The sequence below is a fragment of the Xenopus tropicalis genome, chromosome 2, assembly GCF_000004195.4.
Source record: "Xenopus tropicalis strain Nigerian chromosome 2, UCB_Xtro_10.0, whole genome shotgun sequence".
Lineage (NCBI taxonomy): Eukaryota > Metazoa > Chordata > Amphibia > Anura > Pipidae > Xenopus > Xenopus tropicalis.
The window spans coordinates 153,898,846-153,918,212 of NC_030678.2; the positions used below are offsets into that span (position 1 = coordinate 153,898,846).

The 19,367-nt window shown below is 39.0% G+C and overlaps 1 protein-coding gene across 2 annotated transcripts in view; it reads right to left on the reverse strand.

Moving 5' to 3' along the window:
• Positions 1–19,367, reverse strand: part of b3glct (beta 3-glucosyltransferase) — a 196,651-nt gene that overhangs the window by 158,777 nt on the left and 18,507 nt on the right. For both annotated transcript variants that reach the window (XM_031896123.1, NM_001079083.1), the window contains 1 exon segment: positions 2,654–2,709. In XM_031896123.1, the coding sequence (XP_031751983.1) occupies positions 2,654–2,709 (56 nt within the window).

A 19,367-nucleotide genomic window follows, 5' to 3' on the forward strand; every position in this document is an offset into this window, starting at 1 on the left:
GGAAGAAAGGGGGGTGGGAGCCATCTCCACAATCATACAGTGGAATGAAACAGACCGTTACATGCAGGAAATGCTCTCTGGACTGTTTAAGCTGTTGTACTGTTATCTATGAAATATTACATTTGCCTCAGGAGAGGCAAGCAATACAGAATCCTTAGCTTAGAATGCATTAATACAGAAAGAATGTTCTGTGCACGCAGCAACCTGCAAACTGATAAGAGGTTGGATACAGGAGAGATGGAGCGTGACGGGTATCATCTATGCGAGCTATGTAACCAATCAGAGAAGGGCGTGACACTGCATTAACAGCAGTTTACACTTATATCCATTATAAATCCTAATCCAATGCGTTACCATTCTGTGACTGCACATACAATCTACGTTCATTATTATTCCAATAACCAGTATTTCTCTATCATCAAAGAAAAGCAGGTTTGTTCAAATGTGGCACTTTATTTCCTTTTCAAATGAATAGTGACAGCTGTTTTTGGTCAGGCACAGTTTTACTTCATGTACTTAATCAGTAAGCTGCTGCAGGGCATCCCTTCATAGAGACATGCTGGGATTTAAATAGCACTATATTATCGCACGATAGTTATTAGTTCAGTAGAGGAAATGTCAACGTGGTGCTTACAGCTATTTGCTCATAGGAAGCTTATCTGGGGTTGGCAGATTTGAGCACAGAAGGCAGCAGGTGGCAAGAAAGTCTGAAGAATGAACTGAAAACTACAATATATAAATGCAGCTAAACGCTACTATTGGTCTATAAAATGCCTATCGTTATTGATCCTACTTAGGCATATTTGTGACCAAATGGATGTATTCCTAGGTGAAACCGTAGCTTATAAGAGACCAGAAAGTTTATCACAAATCAGCAGTAACAGCCCATCACACTAAAAGATAGAACTGGGCAGAGAAGAATCAGGAGATGCTTCCTGCATTAGTGACTCAAAAGGGCAGTAGTGGATGCAAGTGGGTGGAAATCCTTATACCTCCCTTCCTGTTTTTCTCTTCTCCATTTTGCATCTCCTAGGGTTGGTTTAGGACTGGGGGTTATTAGGAAGCTTTGGCGATAGGCTAGCAGAGTGCTAGGAGAATAGCTCCAGCAAGTTTCATCACTTTTCCCCTCCACTTTTACCTTTATCTCTCTGTCTCTGTTTTGTAGACAGACAGAGAGAAGAGGATTCGCTCTCATCCGCAGCTCCTTGCAGCTGCACCATCAGCCACAGGGTCGGACTGAGTAGAGCTACATGCAGAAACAGGCAGAAAATGCATGCTTTCCCTTTTTTTCAGGTCAATATCCTCTGTGTAGCTGCACTCAGTCCAACCCTTTGTCTGTCAGTGTAAGTCGGGCCAAAACTTGCAGGACCTAAAAGTTTAGCCGTGGGTCGGGCCGGTTCAGGCCAACATCCACGCAAGATTTGCAGGTTGAAAATTGATTCGGGCCAAGCACTTTCTTCCTCCATCCCTGCGACCTTACTATGTCCTGCTTCTGCCCAAGGCAACCTCTATTTGAAGAAGTGGAATCAGAGATGGGGCAGATCTATAAATAAGGGTGGATTGCCAGGACAGGTTGGTTGTGGACCATCAGCTGCAAGGGGCTGCATATCCACTTCTCTCCACCTGCCTACAGTCAGAGTGAATTGGCCAGTAAGCCACGGAATACTATGAACTTGAAATTTTGCTGATCTGTCTTGCCAATGCTTTGGGCAAACCAGAGGGAGGTCTTCCTGTTGCACATTCACAATATCTGCAGTGTTAAACTGCTCCATGGGGGTATATGTCCCTTTTAAACGGGACCTGCACCCAGACATAAAAAGCTGCATAATACTCCTAATAACTCCTTACCCCCCCCTCAACCATCTCATTGTGTAGCCAGTGCATGGGCATGTATGTATGTATGTATATCTTTATTTATAAAGCGCTACTTATGTACGCAGGGGTCTCCAATCTTTTATACCCACATTTAAATGGAAAACGTATTGGGGAGCAACACAAGTGTGAAAAAGTTTTATGGGGGTGCCAGTGAGAGCTATAATTGGCTATTTGATAGCCCCTATGTGGGACTGGCAGCCTACAGAAGGCTCTGTTTAGCATTATTCTTGGTTTGTATGCAAACCAAATTGCCTCCTTGCCAGAAATTCAAAAATAAACACCTGCTTTGAGGCCCCTGGGAGCAACATCCAAAGGGTTGGCAAGCAACATGTTGCTCACGAGCCACTGGTTGGGGAACAATGATGTAAAGCTTGCCTTAAAAACAATGTCCACAAAATGGTGCCTGCCTGCTTTCTGTGAATTGTGAATTCCAGGGGTAATGGAAACAAGATTGAATTAATTTATATAGTGAAAGTAAAAGTATACTGTCAACGCAATAAAAGATTTTTACTGTTGCCAGACAAAATGCATAGCAATTACAAAGGAAATTTGTGTTGGATGAAAATATGTTTGCCTTTACTTCTGAAAAAATGTATCGCCACTTTTTTGTGTTTGGATGGAAGTATCCCCAGTCTGTTCCAGGTTCTTGTCAGACACTTAAGAAATGTCACAATCAGCCACAGTATCAATTCTTTTATAACAAGAACAAGAATACTCAAATAATGAAAAGAATATCATATTAATAATGTACATTATAATGAAAGAAATAAAACCTCACCTGAGCCGACTTAATTGCATCATCTGCATTAAAGGCAACGGCATTGCTAATAAGATCTATAAAATGAGAAGACAAAGAAGAAATAGAGTCATGTCTGCAAAAAGAAAAATGCATTTTGTTCCTACTACAGCAGATGATAATTAAAGACTAGAATAGCACAAGAGGATAAAGCTCTTAATTACAGTTCATGTCAGTGATATAACAACTTTCAGGGTTTTGAATGCTGCAAATAGAATAGGAAGTCAATCATTCAAAACCATACAAAATAAGTAATTAAGACCAATTGAAAAATGACTTACATAGTAACATAGTAACATAGTAAGTTGGGTTGAAAAAAGACATACGTCCATCAAGTTCAACCATAATACCTATATATAACCTGCCTAACTACTAGAAAAGGTCCAGCTATAATAGGAAAGCGCTAAATGTGACATGGCCAAACCGGATCTATTTTGTCCAATGAAGCAGTTACTAAAAAGGATGCAGATTATGCAGACATTAAAAGGTACTGTAAATGTCAGCACCCATAGTTATGCCAGCCTGACCCTTCCCAGAGACCTTAGCTCTCTGCAAAGTAAAGGGCAGTTCATACTGAAAGGTATATTTACATTTAGTTACAAATACATATTTCACAGGTACCATGGTTTGGTTTCTTCTCCAAATGTTTAACGGGGTGCCTAATGTGCATGCTTGTGCCTCGTGTTTCAATGGAAACAGGCTTGCGCAGTAGCCTTTTTACCATCTTCACAGTCAAAGAGAGAAGAACTCAGAAAAGAAAAGGGGGTGGAGCATCACAATAGACCAGGAAGTAGCTAAAAGAGCTGCAATTGAGCTGCTTGTAGTGCAGAATCTGCATTAGACTGAGTGCAGGGAGAAAGGTAAGTTATTCTAGGGGCATATAGTTTCTTTTTAGGGGCTTTTATGATAAAAAAAGGCTTACTTATCCTTTAACCAAGATACATTTCAGCTGAAAACATAGAGCTGTAAACCCTGCTGAATTTTCCAGAAGTCAACAGTATTTATACCCCTGGGGGGTAGAGCAAGAGCATGGTGGGGACATGACCAATAATCAGCCACATCTGATTCCCTGAGGTATGATAACTATGTAAAGAGAATACCTGGCATAGCCTGGCCGCATTGCTGTAGCTAGAACTCCATGCTACAGAGGGGCCACAGATTAGGTAGAACACAAAACTGCATCTAGCATAAGCACTTGCCTGTACTACTAATAAACAAATGTGAGTCACATACATAAATGCCATGGGGCGTCTAGAGTGTGGCCGAGATTTTGAGATGATAACCTTCCCAGATCATCGTGATTTGAATATTTTTATATGTAACAACAGGTAATATATTATTCCCTATATAATGTCCCGTATGATGGCACCTAGATCCATTTGTAGCAATATATCACAACAGGGGTATCCTGCCATTTTCCCCATTTTGTCACAAACGGTTATTATTAATGCGTTAGAATTAAATGGCTTTTAAAGCAGAATTCATTATACTTCCTTAATGGAAAAGCCATATATAACAACATACAATAATATAACTCATGGAGAATGAAGTAGCCCAAGGGAAGCAGGGAGAATTTTTTGATCTATTCTTTATAATCACCCATGGATCATACATTCCCCATGCATAGCAATTATAGGAAGTTCATTCGCTTTGATTTTTAGCTTCCATTCACGAGATGTTTTATATGTTTTTCAGCTATTATTTTAAACATTTATCTGGGCTAGCTGCAACCGCGACGAGTCTTTTGAGTCATAGTTTAATTGCAACACAGATGTTTAGATGTTTTCTCTTCAATTTCACAGCTATATGGGAATAGAAAAAGACAAAGTTCCTCGCTAATGAAGTAGCAGCAGTCAGTACCAGCCGAAGCGCACAGACGCTGGAACGTTCTGAAGCGCCGACGGAGCAGCAGAAGGAATTAAGTCACTGCCAAGCATCCAGCAGTGATCCTGCTGTCAAGGAAACTTTGAAATCTCTTGTGGAAGAAAGACTTGAGAGATTAAATGTATAAAAGGGTGAAGCTCCCGAGTATGTTTCTGATAATGAACAGCAGCCCTATATATGTAATATATATATATACTCACAGCACACCTTTAGATTCTGAATGTGTCAGGGAGAAATACATAGGAAATCGCCTGTAGAATATATCTGTAGAAGGGCTCAGCACCTAATATTGTCATTATGAACGAATGAAGGTTTGCTGGCTTTGCTAACAAATAAAATAGACAGTCACTTGCAGATGAGCTACCAAGCCTGCAAAGCAACGGGGTTTTGGGCATACAGTTCCCAATTCCCTAACCCTGCAGGAGGGCCACAGGTACCTTGCTTGGGTACCTGCCCAAAATTCAGATGTGTCCACTACTCCCACCTCCAATGAGAATGCTATTTTTAACCGATACCTGGCTGATTCGCCTCTGGAGTGATATCACTTCAGGCTCCATGGGTCCCCAGGTAAGAAGGTAAGGTAAGTCATTAGGTATAGGGTTGGGTGGCGGGTCTGGGTAGAGAGCATAGCAGGGTGGTGGGTGCGGGTTGGGTTGTGGATCAGTGGATGTGGATCAGGGAGGGGTCTGCAAAACCAGACTTAAGTATGTCTCTACCACAAAGAAGTAAATGTTAATACATAATTTGTTTATGAAGATTTTCATTCATGCTATACAGTTTGTAGTTAAATCATGTTTCACAATTCTTCTGAGCAGGTTCTTAAAGGAGAAGGAAAGGTAAAAACTAAGTAAGCTTTATCAGAAAGGTCTATGTAAATACAGCCGTAAGCACTCAGGATAAACACAGGATTTCTTGTCTCCTTTTTTGGGAACATGTTCTTCGGTATCAGACTTCCTCTCTTTTACGGCTCATTCAGGTTTGGGGCTTGAGTCTGCTCAGGTCTCTCCTCTCTACCTCTCCCTTCTCCTGCTCCCCCCTCCCAAAAGAATGCATAAGAACTCACTCCCCCCTCCCTTATGAATGTGTGATCTAAGCTTCCAAGGGCTATAACTGCAGCAGGAAGCTACCAAGACCAAGATAAAATGGCAGCTGCTATCAGATGGAGCTTCTAGGGCTGTTTACTCAGGTATAGCAATACTTTCTGCAAAATAAATACAGTGTTCCAGGTGGCACTAATGTGCCAAATCTATTGGCAGTAAAATGCCGAAATGACTTTCCTTCTCCTTTAAGTGTCTTTGCAATTGCTTTAGACTTATCATTACTAGATACAAAGGTTGCTTTTGATGAAAATTATTTTGTACAATTGATTTTGTGGCAATGACAGAGACAGGGCTGGAAGTAGGGGTATGGCGTATAGACTTGTGCCTAGGGTTCAATATTTGGGGGGGGCACAATTCTGGTGGTGGTACAGCAAGGTGGGAACAGGGAATGGGAGACAGAGCGGACAGGTATGTGCAAGCAAGTGGGGGTTAGAGGTAAGGGGTTTGAATGATTGCAGGGTAGGGGGGGAACTGGGGCAGAAGGTGCATTGCACCAAGCCAAGTATTAGACTTGGGTGCAAATATTACTACTTAGCCTGGCTCTGAACAGATCATTTTGGTTGTACATTTATCTAGGAGGGAGAATGCTGTGAATTATTAAAAACCATAAATAAAGCACTGGGGATAAAACGTGCTTAGTTTTCCACACACTGAGTTTGTTTATTCAAGAGTTCTTTTCAATTTCAACTTAACTTGCATTTAAAAAAAACTCAAACGCTTGCTTATTTATTAATATGGAAAACGTGCTCAAATAAAAACTCAAGTACCTAGAATTTGCAAATTTATGAATTCAAATTATACTCAACAAATGTGAAAATCTTAAATCAAAAATATGGCTTGTCTTTGCTTAGGACAACTCCCATAGACTTCTACATAAACTCGCAAGCTTTACGTTGCCGAAGTTTTACATTCGAGTTTTTGGGTTCTTTTTTACATTTAATAAATATCGAACATTCATGTTTTTAAAACATAATTCGAATTTTTGGAGTTTTTGTGCAAAAAAACAAAAAAAAATTTGAATGGTGATAAATTACCCCCTTGATTTGTCAGCAGTGTAAAATAAATATAAAATATTGCACATTGTATAAATAACTAGCATACAATATTAAAAATTGGGGTTCAGCAATGCCACTGAAGTCTAACACCCAGTAGAGCTGAGTTTAAAATGTGACCTTTGTGGTGGCGTTATAGACCCGTCCATGACGTCACAAGTTGTCATATGTGGCGTAAGAGACCGGCCTATGACGTCACGAGTTGGCATATGTGGCGTAAGAGACCAGCCCATGACGTCACGAGTTGGCATATGTGGCGTAAGAGACCGGTCCATGATGTCACGAGTTGGCATATGTGGCATAAGAGACCGGTCCATGACGTCACAAGTTGGCATATGTGGCATAAGAGACCGGTCCATGACGTCACAAGTTGGCATATGTGGCATTAGAGACCGGTCTATGACGTACAAGTTGGCATATGTGGCGTAAGAGACTGGTCCATGACGTACAAGTTGGCATATGTGGCATAAGAGACTGGTCCATGACGTACAAGTTGGCATATGTGGCATAAGAGACCGGTCCATGACGTCACAAGTTGGCATATGTGGCATAAGAGACCGGTCCATGACGTCACAAGTTGGCATATGTGGCATTAGAGACCGGTCCATGACGTACAAGTTGGCATATGTGGAAGAATTTCTTTTTTAATTGTAGCTTCCCTGTTGCTGTTTTGAATGAGTTTAAAGAATAGCAGAATTATTGGTTAATTTGTTACTTATACTTTATTTAACCATAAATACAACACACAACTTTTTATTTTTATTTATTTTAAACCTAACTATTATGGTGATTATACCATACATTTTACCAATATGTTTCAGAGTGAAAACAGGTAAAGTCACTTTAAGTTTCCTAATTGCTTTGGACTTGAAGCCTCTCCATTTCATCAAGCGACAGCGTTGGCCAGTGGGAAATTGCTCTAGTAATTGTACATTCAAGGACCCCATAGCAGGCTGCCTTTTTATGATAATTGGATGGTAATTTAGAGGCAAGGATATTTATAGATAATGTGACTGAAACATTACAACATTTGAAAAGAAGTGAGCATTTATAGATAGGACATACATTTAATCTGGCTGCATTTGTTAAACTGCAGTACAAATAATATACAGGTACTGGATCCATAAGGCAGAAACCCGCTATGCAGGAATTATGAGAAGGCTATCTCTGATAGGCTCTATTTTAATTAAATAATTCATATTTTTAAAAATGACTTCCTTTTTAATAGTGAAAAACAGTACCTTGTACTTGATCCTAAACAAGATATAATAAATCCTTACTGAAGGGAAAATATTCCATAATGTTTAAATGATTTGTTAGCAGATTTAAGGTATGGAGACCATATTACAATACAACCCCTTATCCGGAAAACCCCAGGTCCCGAACATTCTGGATAACAGGTCCCATACCTGTACCTTCAAGCAGAGATACCACAAACTAAAAAATCCAAACTCCTCTATATATAAACTAACAAGTAAACTGAATCTGAATTCTCCCCTTGTCGGGGTGGGGTCCTCTAGTTTCCTACCACACCCCAAAATATATCTGTGTTATCTAGACTGTAAGCTCCATTTAAACTGTTGTGAATTAACCATCTCTGCAAAGTGCTGCATAAACAAGCTGGCACTAAATAAATAACAGAAATGAATAAATTCCATCAATTCTGTCTGATAGCACTCAAACCTCTCATATATCATTGTAATTAGGCATACTATATTGTACGTGAGTATAATACATTCAGCTTTAAAAATACAGTTTGGCTGAATTAGGCTCCTTTGGTTTTACTAGCAGGCAATTCATCAAACAAATCTTTTTAACACTACACCATACCATTAGGTCCATTAACATTCATTAACAATAAATTATACTGCAAACATTCCTAATAAGACCTTATAAACCCTTCAAAACATAAATTCTGAATCAACAGAGAGAGATTAAAAAGGTCAACAAATAGCCCAGCAGTTGATCAGCATATGTACTGAATAATGCAGGGTGGTTACTGCGGTCTACAGATAATCAGACTGGAGAGCTGGAAAAGCCCTTAATAATCTATTATCATTTGTCCAAAAGACCAGCAACATTTACTGATACAAATATTTCAGTTTTGTAAGATACTTTAATAGGTAAATTAATATGATATAAACTAATCATATATTCCCACACCTTGGGCCCGATTCTCTAAAGGTCGATAAAATGAACGCTATTTATAGCATGCGTTAAAAATGTTATCACTTATTTTTTTGCGCCTTAAGCTCGATTCACTAAAAGGACATGTCATAATTAAGAAGCGATGTTCTTTGTGTTATTAATTTGCGTTATTTAACTAACATGATTTTCTTGCGTTAATTCCCGCCGCGTGCGCTATTTCCTGTTGCGCAATATATTTCGCTGCGTGCTATATTTAGCGCATGATATTACGCACATAACCATTACTTTCAGAAAACTGATCAGAAAATGACCATTTCCCTTAAAACTGGAGGCTGCATCACTCTAGGGCCAACACATACTTGAAAAAATCCCACTGCAAAGTCCATATTGTGTTGCCAAAAGCTCACGTACCGCAATTTTCTTTCAATACCGCCAGCCCCAAGTAGGTGTTAATATTCGCACAGATTAATGCAATATTTTGCGCGTTTAGCGCTTCATATGCTTTTGTGAATTTTGCGTTTGTATTATTTCTATTCGCTAATTAACGCAATGCGTTAGAAATAACGCTTAGCGATGATGCTTTTTTTGCACATGCAATATGCGTTTCAAGGCATGCGAAATTACTTTGATGAATCGGTACTTATTTATTGCATGCTTTTTAACGCAAAAAAACATGCGATAAGCATTATCGACCTTTAGTGAATTGGCCCACTTGTGTCTCAACCCTTTCTCCTTGTAGATTGTAAGCTCCTTTGCGGCAGGGCCGCAAACCATGCCTGCCGAAAATATTCGCTCATCACTAATCTTCACCTCTTGTATCGGTTATTGATTGATTTATATTTTACACTGTATGTCCAATGTATGAAACCCACTAATTGTACAGCGCAGCGGAATATGCTGGCGCTTTATATATATAAATGGTAATAATAATAATAAATAATAATCTGTTGGGTAAGTATCCATTCTGGGGGTAAAGTACCAGACTAGCTTCTGGGAAGGAACACCTGCCATTAATGTTGCTACCTTTTCTAATATTAAATACCGGCAGGGGGCGGGGTGATGATGTAATGGGGGCGGGTAAAGACACATAAGGGCAAAGTAATGATGTAGTGGGGCGATGTCGCAAAGTAGCAGACTGAGGACACAAAGGGGCGGACCAGTGACATGAAGGATTGTGGAGACAAAATGGACAAAAATGGTAAGTTTAACACAAGAGATTATTTTAAATTTACTACAAGTACATTGCTGGTAAATTTGTAATACTGGCCCAGGCCCTGGCTGCCCCTACCTCACAAAGGGGTTCTCTAAAAAAAATCATATGTGGTTTTTCTTGCAAAACTGTATTTTGTGGTTTGCAACCCTTTAACAGAGATGCCATGTTCTGCAATACCATTGCTCTGCATCACCTATAAATTAATTTTAAAAGAGGCAGAGCTCAGCAGTTCCTATATGCCACTGGCACACTGCCTTCTTCCCAACCCTGGCAGCCACAAAAGTGGCTTAGAGTTCCTTTTAGCAAGTGGCTCGCCACTAATAGTTACAAACAAAGAAAGGCACATCTATAGGAAGCAAGAGAGCTGCAGAACATTGTGTAGAAATCACAGGAGATGCGGGTAGGGAATGCTGAAAGTGCAAACATAAAAAGAGTAGGTAAAAGCAAGGGAGGTTTGAGTAATGATGGGCAGCACTAGCAAAAAGCTTGAGAAAAAGAACTTGAGAAATGCCCTTTTGTTTAACTTGATAAAGGTCAATTTGGAATTTGAAAAGGGCTGAGAGAAATGAAATGCAAAGTGATGAAATTCTGCTTCTTATTATCTAGACCCAATGATATGTCACATCTTCAGCGGAAAGAATATAGTGAGATGTCAGTTAACTCCTTCTTTAATGCTTTTTGCCTGCAGCACAACATTTTCACTTCTAAAAAAGATCTATAAATCTATCCTTCTGTGTGGCGGCATGTGCATTTGCTGAATTTGTGCTTGTCGGATTGTAATTAGTGACAATACCCAGAACAGTCCCATTGACTGGCTGCATGAAAAAAAAAACGTTGCTATTCAGAAAATCTGTTATGCTCTCTCTGACATTTCACGGAGATTATTACATTATTGCTTCTGAAATGTACAGAAAACTTGCTCTAACTATTGCATTAGTAGGGTATCAGCAAGGACCATCGTACAAAGTCAGTTTTATGATAATGCCAGGCAGCTTTCTTGAGCCTGTGATTTAGTGCTGTGTGCATGAAACGCGTAAGGCTATGATGTGCCCTATATCTGTTTAAAATAAAGTTTACTTTTCCTTTACAACACCTGGTTGTGGGATCTGTGCATGCCTGCCAAAACATTTTGCTGGTATCCCTAAGCTGTAGGTCTAGTGCCTGTACCCATATGCTGATACTGTTACATTTCAGGGGTGTGCCCCTTCATCATGTACCTGAGGGATAGAAAAGGCCCCCAAAACACTGTGTTCATTTTGTTCTATGACACAGGAAGAGCAAATCAATGTGCCTGCTTCTTTGAGCTGTATAACAGGTGGGTGATGAATTCCCTCTCAGTAATGAGCACCTAAGTGGTCAAATCCTGAACCCTAATTTGCAAAAGGAAATTATAATACTGAAGGGGGGGTTAAGGGTTCAGCTTTTGCTCTTGGATTCAGCCAAATCCCAAACAAAATCAGGGATTCAATGCATCCCTAGAATGTACATTACATCAAAATTAAATGATTCTTAAATTTCATTTATATAATTTCATAACTTAAGCTTTCCAAGGGAACACTGGGGTCAGAGAAGTGGAATGCCTTGATCATTATGGATTTATCCGTTCTAATCCATTCATAACAAGCTAGCTATCGAATAAAGCACATAACATATATAGTTAATCTTATATTTTGCCTGTCCATGAAGACACCAACTTAGGCAACACAGGTCCACCTGGAAAATCTTTAAGACAGTTCTACATCCAAATACAAAAAGTATGGCCAAGGCCAGTATTCCGTAACCTAATACATCTGTACTGTACTGTATCAAATGCTTAAGCAAAGGTTAACCATATCCACAACCAAGCTTTCTCCAGGTTTTATCATATAAGGCAATGAAATTTGTCTGGCAAGACCTATTGTGCATAAAATCATGCTGGCATAAACCCATAGTATTGTAATTTGAAATGTATTTCAATGTCATATCACTATTTCCCTCATCCACAAGATTTTCAATTACAGATTTCAAACTGACAGTCTGAACTTTATCAAGCAAAGAAAAGGACCACTTTCAAAATAATGGCACCACATTAGGAATGTGTCAATCTCTTGGTACAATGCCAGGCATCAAAGAATTGTGGAAGATTAAATAAATTGGCCTGACAAACACAGTGCTCCATTTTTTAAAGGAAAACTAAACCCTAAAAATGAATATGGAAAGAAATGCCATATTTGATATACTGAACTTACTAACCCACCCTAAAGGCTCAGTATCTCTACAGTATTGTAATAATTCAGGCCTTCAAAGTTGTCAAAGGAACTCCCCATCTTGGATTTTGTTAGGAGTGTCAGTGACATTGTACATGATCAGTGGGCTCTGAGCAGCTGTTGAGAAGCTAAGCTTAGAGGTTTGTCTGTCATAGTGGGTGATGCTGCAGGACTGATTATTTATTTCTGAAGCTAAACGCACTGGTTTCAGAGCTGTCATGCACTAATAATCTGTATTATTTACTAATCAGCCTTATACTGACATTTATTTATATATATATATATATATATATATATATATATATATATATATATATATATATATATTTATTCTATATATACAGTATAGTGTGCCATTTATATTCTATATATACAGTATAGTGTACCATTTATATTCTATATATACAGTATAGTGTGCCATTTATATTCTATATATACTGTATAGTGTGCCATTTATATTCTATATATACAGTATAGTGTGCCATTTCTATTCTATATATACAGTATAGTGTGCCATTTCTATTCTATATATACAGTATAGTGTGACATTTATATTCTATATATACAGTATAGTGTGCCATTTATATTCTATATATACAGTATAGTGTGCCATTTATATTCTATATATACAGTATAGTGTGCCATTTATATTCTATATATACTGTATAGTGTGCCATTTATATTCTATATATACAGTATAGTGTGCCATTTATATTCTATATATACAGTATAGTGTGCCATTTATATTCTATATATACAGTATAGTGTGAGTGGGTCCCTAAGTTCAGGTAAGTGACAGCAGCACAGAGCAGGGAATCAGCAGAAAAGAAGATGGGGGGCTACTGGGGCATCTTTCGGGGCGCAGATCTTCCCTGCCAAAAGGCTGTGGGTGCCCCCCCCCCAAAAAAAACATAAATGTACAACATTTCTAGCCTACTTCTTAAGTTGAGCTTTAGTTATCCTTTAAGTACCCTGCGATGAATACCATTATACCCTGGACCTCTGTTTACTCGTAAGTATTACTAGTCAGTATAAGTCTTAATTAACTAAAGGAGAAGGAAAGTCATTTTGGCATTTTAGTGCCAATAGTGTCACCACATCAGTGCCACCTAGAATGCTATATTTATTCTGCAGAAAGCTTTACCATACCTGAGTAAAGAAGCTCCCTCGGTTTGTTTAAAATAGCAGCTGCCATTTTAGCTTGGTCTCCATAGCTTCCTGCTGTGGCTCTAGCCATTGGTAGCACGGAGCACACATTATGATGGGAGTGGGAGTGAGTTCTTCTGAATTCTTATGGGAGGTGGGAGCAGGATAAAGGAGAGAGTAGAGAGCTGCGAAGACTCCAGTCCCTGAATGAAGGATTTTTCTGAAAGAGGAAGTCAGATACCCTAAGAACATGTTTACACAAAAGAAGACAAGAAATCCTGTGTTTCTTTTGACAGAGGGCTCAGTGCAGAGTTTCTGAGAGTGCTTATGGCTGTATTTACATAGACCTTTCTGATAAAGCTTACTTAGTTTTTACTTTTCCTTCTCCTTTAATAAAAAGGAAGCCTTTATTTCCAGGTGTCTCAAAGGTATAAAAAAAATAGAAGCATCTACATCCTCAATTTTTTTTTTACTTATTTAAAAAAAAAAATTGTATTTACTTTAGTCCTTCCAGAAAATTTAATTTACAGTGTTTGCTTGCCTAACTGCTTTTTTTACATACTCAACTGCCCTCGATAAAGTTTCAGATACAGCTAAAAAACAATTTGCACCAAACTGGTATTTGAATTAGAAAAAATGTCCAATGACTTTAATCACATAATTTATTCTAAGATAAAAAAAATCCTGAAGGCTTAAAGGGGTGGTTTACCTTAAAGTTAACTTTTAGTATGTTATAGATTGGCCTAATCTTAGTTTTTAGTAATTATTAGTCTCTCTCTTCTCTTTCCAGCTTTCCAATGGGGGTCACAGCAGCCAAAAACTATTCCTCGGTGAGGCTACAATTGTATAGCTATTACTTATCTTTCTATTCAGTCCCTCTACCATCTATATTTGGCTCTCTTGCAAACCACTGGCTGGTTTCTAGGATAAATTGGACCCTAGCAGCCAGATGACTGCAAAAATTTAAATGCAAATAATAAGCACTGTCTACATTATACTAAGGGGCTGATTTACTTACCCACGAACGGGTCGAATGGAGTCCGATTGCGTTTTTTTCGTAATGATCGGTACTTTGCGATTTTTTCGGATTCTTTACGAATTTTTCGGATCCAATACGATTTTTGCGTAAAAACGCGAGTTTTCCTATCCATTACGAAAGTTGCGTAAAAAGTTGCGCATTTTGCGTAGCGTTAAAACTTACGCGAAAAGTTGCGCATTTTTCGTAGCGTTAAGTTTTAACGCTACGAAAAATGCGCAACTTTTCGCGTAAGTTTTAACGCTACGAAAAATGCGCAACTTTTCGCGTAAGTTTTAACGCTACGAAAAATGTGCAACTTTTTACGCAACTTTCGTAATGGATACGAAAAACTCGCGTTTTTACGCAAAAATCGTATTGGTAACGAAAAATTCGTACAGAATCCGAAAAAATCGCAAAACATACGAAAAAGTCGCAAAATGTTCGTTTTCAAGTCGGAACTTTTCCAATTCGGGTCGGATTCGTGGGTTAGTAAATCAGCCCCTAAAGGTTAATTTAAAGATGAACAACCCCTATAAATAACGATTTTGTTTACACTGATTGAACTGGTCTATGATATGGATCCTCTCGATATTTCTGTTTGATGGATTTGCATGATTCCAGCTAAGACTGAATTGCTAGGATTCCCAATTCAGTCTCTGGTGAATCTGGTCCCTGGTTTCAATTCTGACCACGGCACTCTCTGCATAGAGTTTTTATGTTGTTCCTGGATTTTCAGGGTACTCCTGTTTCCTCCCGCAATCCACAAACACACAGTTAAGTTACCTGGCTCTTGATAAAATGAATCCAATCATGTGTATGTGCACAGGCAAGCAAGGACTATAAGCTCCACTGGGGCACTGATGTGACTAAAGAACAATCTGTCACTGCAGGAAGTATTTGTCGTTAACGCCACAAAAACCTTTCTGGCTTTGAAGCCTTCCATAGGACTCAATGACACTCAACAGATCAAACCTGGCGAAAAGATAGTCCTGATGAAAGTGTAACTAAAGCGTTAACAAATTCCGAAATGTTCATATTCTTTGCGCAAAATCCGTTTTTTTTTTCAGTGGAAATTTAACGAAAACCACAAAAAACTTGTGGAATTTTAACAACATTTTCACATACATTCCAAATTTTCTATAATTTAGAGAAAAATACGAATTTATCTGAAAATTGTATAGTAAATGGGCCCCTAAGACTTGTTTATAAAGATACATTTTACAGGATATTTTATTCCACATAATATAAATTTGCCCACACAGGTATCGGACCCCTTATCTGGAAACCCATTATCCAGAAAGTTCCGAACTATGGAAAAGCCATCTACCTTAGACTTAGATTTTTAAAAATGGTTTCCTTTTCCTCTGTAATAATAAAACAGTATCTATTGGGTTTATTTACTGTTTAAATATTTTTTTACCAGACTTAAGATAGGAGATCCGACTTACAGAAAGACCCCTTATGAAGAAAAAAACCGGGGCCCAAGCATTTTGGACAACGGGTCCCATACCTGTATAAGCAGAAACACAATTTGTGCGATCAATTTCCATAACACAAGGTTTGATGTGATCCAACAAATCTCAGTCCCCCATAGACAACTATATACATTTTACAGCACTGGCACTCCAGTTGTTTGACATTAGTGTGGCAAATCCTACACACTACAGAATGGAAAGGATAATGGCAAGATAATAGTTCTCTAAAACATACTTTATTCTTTCGACATTACCGTATCCTGTAGAACATCATGTGGGAAGGAGAGAGCCGAGTGCTGTTCTAGAAAGGGCAATGAACACAGCTGTCTGTCACACCTCACGGCAGATGAAAATCACTCTGTGTCCCTTCTTTATACAGAGCTCGTTTTCAAGTCCACATAGTAATTAACATGTCAGCAGCTGATGCCTAAAAATTCACATCTGTCTATCTAAAAATAACTGAAATGCGGAAATATCACTTTCGCTTTCAGCTTACAAATAACAAGCAGGCAGCTGTGTTCATAGAATTCAGATCATCACTATTACTTATATACAGTATATATTTATATATATATATGTTTTTTTGTTTATAACCCATATTGGTATTGTGACCTGCCTCAGTCCACATGATTACACTGGCTAAGCCAACCCATCCTGTCACAGCACTCCACTATATCCACAATGAGCACTGACCCTCTCAGCCTTAAAGAAATAAAGGCATCTGTGCTTATTTACAGTAAAATACTCAATTACACTATTCTATAACCAGACTCATTGCTTTATGCTGTTATGCATTAGGGCTTGTATTAAATAGTGTTTTTTCCTGCGCTCCCCTTTTATAGCATTCTACTGCATTCTACCACAACAGAGCACAGGGAAAAATGCACCCTATTCTTCCTTATGGGCAGTGCCAGATTTCAAATCCGGGCGCCCCTAGGCCGCCCCCCCATTCGTGCCCCCACCCCCGCACATGCACGAACAAACCCACCTCCCCCCGCGCCGACGCAAGCGCGCATGCGCGGGCATTTAAACTCCCATACAGAGCAGTGGGGAGAAGTCCTGATTGCTCCGTATGGGAGCAAAAGTCAAAATTTTGTTGCGGCGGGGCGGCATTCCGCCCCTAAATTTCTGCCACCCTAGGCCCGGGCCTTTGTGGCCTTGCCACAAATCCGGGCCTGCTTATGGGGCTGAACAAACACATGGAAGCACTGAACACAGATGGAATGCAACCAGTGAGGTCTAAGAGTAGTACAAGTGGATGATGAGAAAGTCTGAAAGTCAGGGCAAGTAGAACATCGTAGGAGGTCAGGTCGGCGGAGTCAGAACAGGCAAGTGTTAAAAACCAGAAGCCAAAATAATAGCCAGGATACAAGAAGGGAAGCAACAAGCCAAGAATGGAACATTTGGACCTTACATAGGCCCTTCTCTATGTGTGCTGCGTCTGGGTGCACTATGTGTGAGTCATGTGACATCCATGCATGGCAAAGGGGCAGTTATTTTATTCTTAAAGTTGCCATTATAATCATGTAAAAAGTGTGGGTGTCTTTTGTTAAAAGCAGTGTGTTACAAAGTGGGCATGGCCAAAATTTCGTCAGTGCCTCTTTCTAATTTCCAACAACTTGGCATCAACAAAGAATGAGGGGGTCAACCCCTTATCCCTGACCATAGTACCCCTGTACCCCTTGCAATGTATGTTAGTATACACTAAATAAAGAAACCAGGTTTGGAATTGAAAGTCCACAGCTTTAAGGGAGAAGGAAAGGTAAAAACTAAGCAAGCTTTATCAGAAAGGTCTATGTAAATACAGCCATAAGCACCCAGAGTCCTCTATCAAAAGAAATACAGGATTTCTTGTCTCCTTTTTTGGGAACATGTTCTTTGGGTATCTGACTTCCTCTCTCAGAAAAATCCTTCATTCCTGGGGCCAGAGTCTGCTTCCTCTCTCCCCTATCCTGCTCCCCACTCCCAACAGAATTCATAAAACGCACTCCCCCCACCCTTAGGAATGTGTAATCTGAGCTATAATGGCTAGACTGCAAACAGGAAGCTATGAACACCAAGCTAAAATGGCAGCTGCAATCAGAGAAAGCTTCTATGGCTATTTACTCAGGTATGGTAAAGCTTAAATAAAAAGAATAAATATAGTGTATTAGGTGGCACTAATGTGGCAAATCTATTGGCAGTAAAATGCCTAAATGACTTTTCTTCTCCTTGAATAACAGATTTTATTGTACCTGACAATAAAGTGCAATTCAACAGATTAAAACACTGAAGATATATGACTGAATAACAAAGCCTACCAAGGAATGCTTGCCACAATTAACCACCACATTCGAACTGCGGGCTACTTGTCTTGTTATTCCAGCCACCCAACAAAGTAAGAAACAGGAAACCAGTTTTCATCTCCTTGTGGGACCTAAATCCCCCGAAAGATTATGGTGTACCAGTCGGGGAGCTTGCTGTAATAAACCCTGGGCCTACGCCCCCAACTGGCAAGCATTCCCCACCAGCTGTGACAGTACAGTAAGGCACTTGTAAACCAAAACACAAACATACCACAACCTTTACACACTTAAGTGGAGGATCGCAGGACAATGTAAAAAAGAAAGTTGTGATATCATTTTCAGCCCGACACAAACTCCTCACCGCTGCCCCCTTTGCTTGCCAAATCATATCCCCTTGCACACAGCAGTCTAGGAGTGTCCAATCTTGGGAGGCATGGCTTTGCAGCCACTTATATTGTTCTGAGCCCAATTATATTAATCTCTAACATACCATAATTATCTCATTGTGTCACATTACAGCACTCTGTCCACATAAAATGGGGTGTTGCTTACTATGCAAGTGGCCTACACAGCTACACTCCTTTTTTTTTCCCCCTGAAATGAAGGTAAAAAATATAAACATGCGATCTGTTATCCTTAGTCAATTATCCAGAAAGCTCAGAACTACAGGGAGGCAATTTTAATAAAATAATTCTAATTTAAAAAAATTATTTCCATTTTCTCTGTAATAATAAACAGTACCTAGTACTTTATACCATCTAAGAAATAATTAATCTTTATTGGAGGGAAAACAATCCTATTGAGTTTTTTTCATGTTTAAATTATTTTTTAGCAGACTTAAGATATAGAGATCCAAATAATGGAAAGATGCTTACCCAAACATTCTGGATAAGATCCCAAACCTTTACTATACTATACATTTACTATACTTTTGCTTTACTGCTTATTATGTGAGTTTCTTTGGTGCAGAACAAATATCTAGACTAGTAAATGCTTAATCCCATTTTCCAAGCAAGATTATACCTGCATTCTGCTGTTTCATCATGTAAAATATGACAAGACAGTTTAATTTGCAGAGGGAACATATTTTTCATTAAGATGTTTAGAATAATATCTAGGCCACCCAAGG